General features: G+C 51.0%; 1 protein-coding gene across 1 annotated transcript in view; it reads right to left on the bottom strand.

The window, feature by feature from the left end:
• CLEC14A (C-type lectin domain containing 14A) overlaps window positions 1-853 on the bottom strand; it is a 1,496-nt gene extending 643 nt beyond the window's left edge. Inside the window, 2 exon segments of the mRNA XM_007472292.1 lie at window positions 1-11; window positions 14-853. The exon segment at window positions 1-11 is cut by the window's left edge and continues 643 nt beyond it. Of these exon segments, the coding sequence (XP_007472354.1) occupies window positions 1-11; window positions 14-853 (851 nt within the window).
• Between the last annotated feature and the right edge of the window lie 2,506 nt (window positions 854-3,359).

The following is a 3,359-nucleotide window of genomic DNA, read 5'->3' as shown; positions in this document are numbered from 1 at the left end:
GTCCGTATTGCCCTAGCACGAAGCCCTCAGCACACTCGCAAGCAAAGACTCCCAAGTCGTCTAGGCAGTCAAGGAGCTCCACGCATTTGCCAGCACGGAGGTACCTTCCGGGACAGGGACAGAGCACAGCCCCGGAGGGTATCCCGTCCCAGCGCGTGCCGACCTCGTCCGAGGTGCAGGTGGCCGTGATGGAGAGCTGCCCGGGGCAGAGCGCACTCACCTCGGTCCCGGGGGGACTGAAGTCCAGCGCCGCGCTGTAAAGCTGGAAAGGCGCGCGGTAGCTCAAGTCAGAAGCGGCCCCCGGGCGCGGTGCGGGGCACAAGCCCTCGAACTGGTACTTGCACAGATAGCCGTTGGCGCGCTGGTGGCATCGCATCTCCTTCCAGCCTGCGGGCTCGATTCCCCGGGTGGCCTGGAGTCCCGCGCAGCTCCGAGCGGTGCAGGAGCGTTGGGGCTCCTCCACCCACTGCAGCGTGTCGCTTTCGGACCCGCCGACGTCGGGGGCCAACCAGGAGAAACCCCGCAACGGCTCATTCTCCAGGGTGCAGTTGGATCGCCTGCGCTCCAGCGCCACCCAGAAGAGAAGGTCTTTGGAGCCCCCTCCGGGCCCCGGGCCCGCCCGCAAAAGCGCGACCACAGCGCGGAGCTCGGCGTCCCCGCGCACCGTGCTGAGCGCCCCGCCGCGCAGGCTGCAGGCCTCCTCGGCCTCCTGCCGCTTGAAGGTAGCGTGGTGCAGGCTGTAGCAGGCCCCCGAAGCCGAGCAGCCCGCGCGGTCGGCGGTGGGGTGCTCGCCACTGCCGGGCCGGGGCCAGAACGTCTGCCAGAGAAGGCACAGGGCGAGCGCCTGCCTCATCTTGGAGGCCCAGAGCCCACAGCTGCTCCCAGCTTGGATCTGACCCGCCCGAGGGCGTGGAGCTGTCCCAGGAGCGCGGTCACCGCCCCCCCCACAGCTGGCTCCCCGCCCCCCCCACCCGTCCCCCACTCCCCCGCGCCCGTCCCCTCAATCTCCAAGAATTCCCGTCAGGGTCCTGGCAGCAAACAGCTTCCCTCCCTTAGGCCTCAACAGGAAATGTGTCCGGAGCTCTGCCAGGCCCCGTGTAGCCCTGCGGTCAGGAACACAGCTGGCGCCAGGGCACAGGGAACGCAGTCGCCCAGAAGGTCAAACACCCTGTTTAGGGCAGGAGAAAAAGAAAGAAAAATCGCCACTGCGAAGAAGTGTATCGTTTTCCCTGCTCAGGGAGTTTCCCAAAGCACTTTGGTGAACACCGGCAGGAAGGGCTGGAGAAGAGAAACTTGCTGAGCGCCCACGCGCGCCCACTGTGCTCCGTCCGGAGCGGTGGTGGAGTTGGCCTCACAGCAATTTGTAGAAGGCAGTCCCGCGACTTGGGGTGGGGGTGGGGGAACAACCTTGTGAGAAGTAGAAGCATCTCCCTTTGCCACCAGAGGCAGCACGACGTAACCACCAGTTTCTTCCAGGCTCTGCTCCTCTGTGCTGAGGAGGGAGATCCAGGCGTGCTAATTGCTGGTCAAAGAACTTACAGTTCCTTTCCGGTATTTTAAAAGGGAGAGTCTGCTTCTGAGGTCAGTGCTCGCCTTAACACGTTTGTTTTTCGTTTCCATTTCTTTCTCTTTGAAATGGCCTTATTGGTTCATTCAGGAAAGGAAATGTATGTCTAGGCCTAAATGAGAAATAATGGCCACAGATGTTAACTGTTATGTTAGGTTTCCTTACCACTATATTGATTCATAACTTCTTCAAGCTTATAGATCATATATAAATGAGATCATGGTCTGTTTGAGAACAAGCACCCCACGTGTGATTTTTATCCTTGAACTTTTTTTTTTTTTTTTTTTTGCAGTACGCGGGCCTCTCACTGTTGTGGCCTCTCCCGCTGCGGAGCACAGGCTCCGGACGCGCAGGCTCAGCGGCCATGGCTCACGGGCCCAGCCGCTCCGCGGCATGTGGGAGCTTCCCGGACCGGGGCACGAACCCGCGTCCCCTGCATCGGCAGGCGGACTCTCAACCACTGTGCCACCAGGGAAGCCCTATCCTTGAACTATTTTAATGTCATTTTCCTCTATGATTAAGTGCCAATATTTGTAGCAGTAAGTTGTAAGTCCCCTCTAAGGGACACAAGAGTTCAATATCCTTAAGAAATTAAAATATTTATTACATTATACTGCGTATTATATACCATAAAAAAATACTCTGCAACTTAAAAAACAGGTGAGTCAATTTCTTCAGTTCCAATGCGTGCTTTGTTTTAATACAAACACTTCAACTCGGAAGCAGTGAGGAATTAAAGGTGAATAAAGGAAGGAAAGTTAAACACTGCACTGTCTATGAAAGGATTTTCTTGTTAGCAATTTAGACAATATGCATCATTTTAGAAAATTATTATCTACTTTGGCTCACAGTGACCAAATAAGTTGCAATCAGAAATTCATAAAGTTTCAGCTAAGCCCTCTTAATGATGCACGATGCTTTTAAATATCTGTAATCAGAATGAAAGTCGCCACTCCACGGGTAATGCCCACCACGCTTTTAAACTCCCTTGTATGGATTGGACTGTTCAGGTTAGTGAGGAGGGGTGGGAAGGAAGGTTTCAGGATCACATCTGTACGCTCCTACCTCATTTTCACCACTACTCTCACTTTCTTTTCCTCTTGGAAATTCCATGTACTTTAACAGATGACAGTAAACACCAGGAATCATCATCACACTTACCCTGCTTTTGCTGACTGTGGAGTTCTGCAGCAGGATTTCTCTCCTACACCCTTGCTGTTTCCCAATTTAAACGACATTCATTAGTCCTTCATTACAGATGCCAGAGAATCACCTTAAACATGACTCTGCATTTAAATTAAGTTAATGACTTATGAAAAAGGAACATGAAAATCTAGAAATCTAATTAAATGGATTTTAAAAATACCTAATTACTTGGGCCAGCTCTATATACCTTTGCAATCTAATGACTACATGTTGTAAATGTGTCTATGTGGTACTGTATATTTTAATAAAATAAAAGCTTCTACAAATCTAAGAAGTCAGTGGAAACCTCTTAGATATTTTAAAAATCACTTGAGATGAGGTGAGGTTTCTAGAGTAAGAAAGAATGAATGCTTGAAAAACTTAAAGTAAATACATGATCTCCCCTCCTGGCATTCTGCCTATAGGGAGGTAGGATATTAGAAGAAATATCCTACTTAGCCATAATGGCCATAATGACTGCATTACAGTCCTGTGGCCATGCCTGTAGTGATGTGAGAGAAGAGTTAGAAAAAAAATTAGCTCAAAGTAACACATAGATCATTTTGTAACTAATTACTTTTTTTTTTTTTTTTTTTTTTTTTTTTTT

Source organism: Lipotes vexillifer, unplaced genomic scaffold (assembly GCF_000442215.2).
Source record: "Lipotes vexillifer unplaced genomic scaffold, Lipotes_vexillifer_v1.1 scaffold7, whole genome shotgun sequence".
NCBI classification, from domain to species: Eukaryota; Metazoa; Chordata; class Mammalia; order Artiodactyla; family Lipotidae; genus Lipotes; species Lipotes vexillifer.
This window is presented reverse-complemented; position numbering and strand designations above follow the sequence as displayed.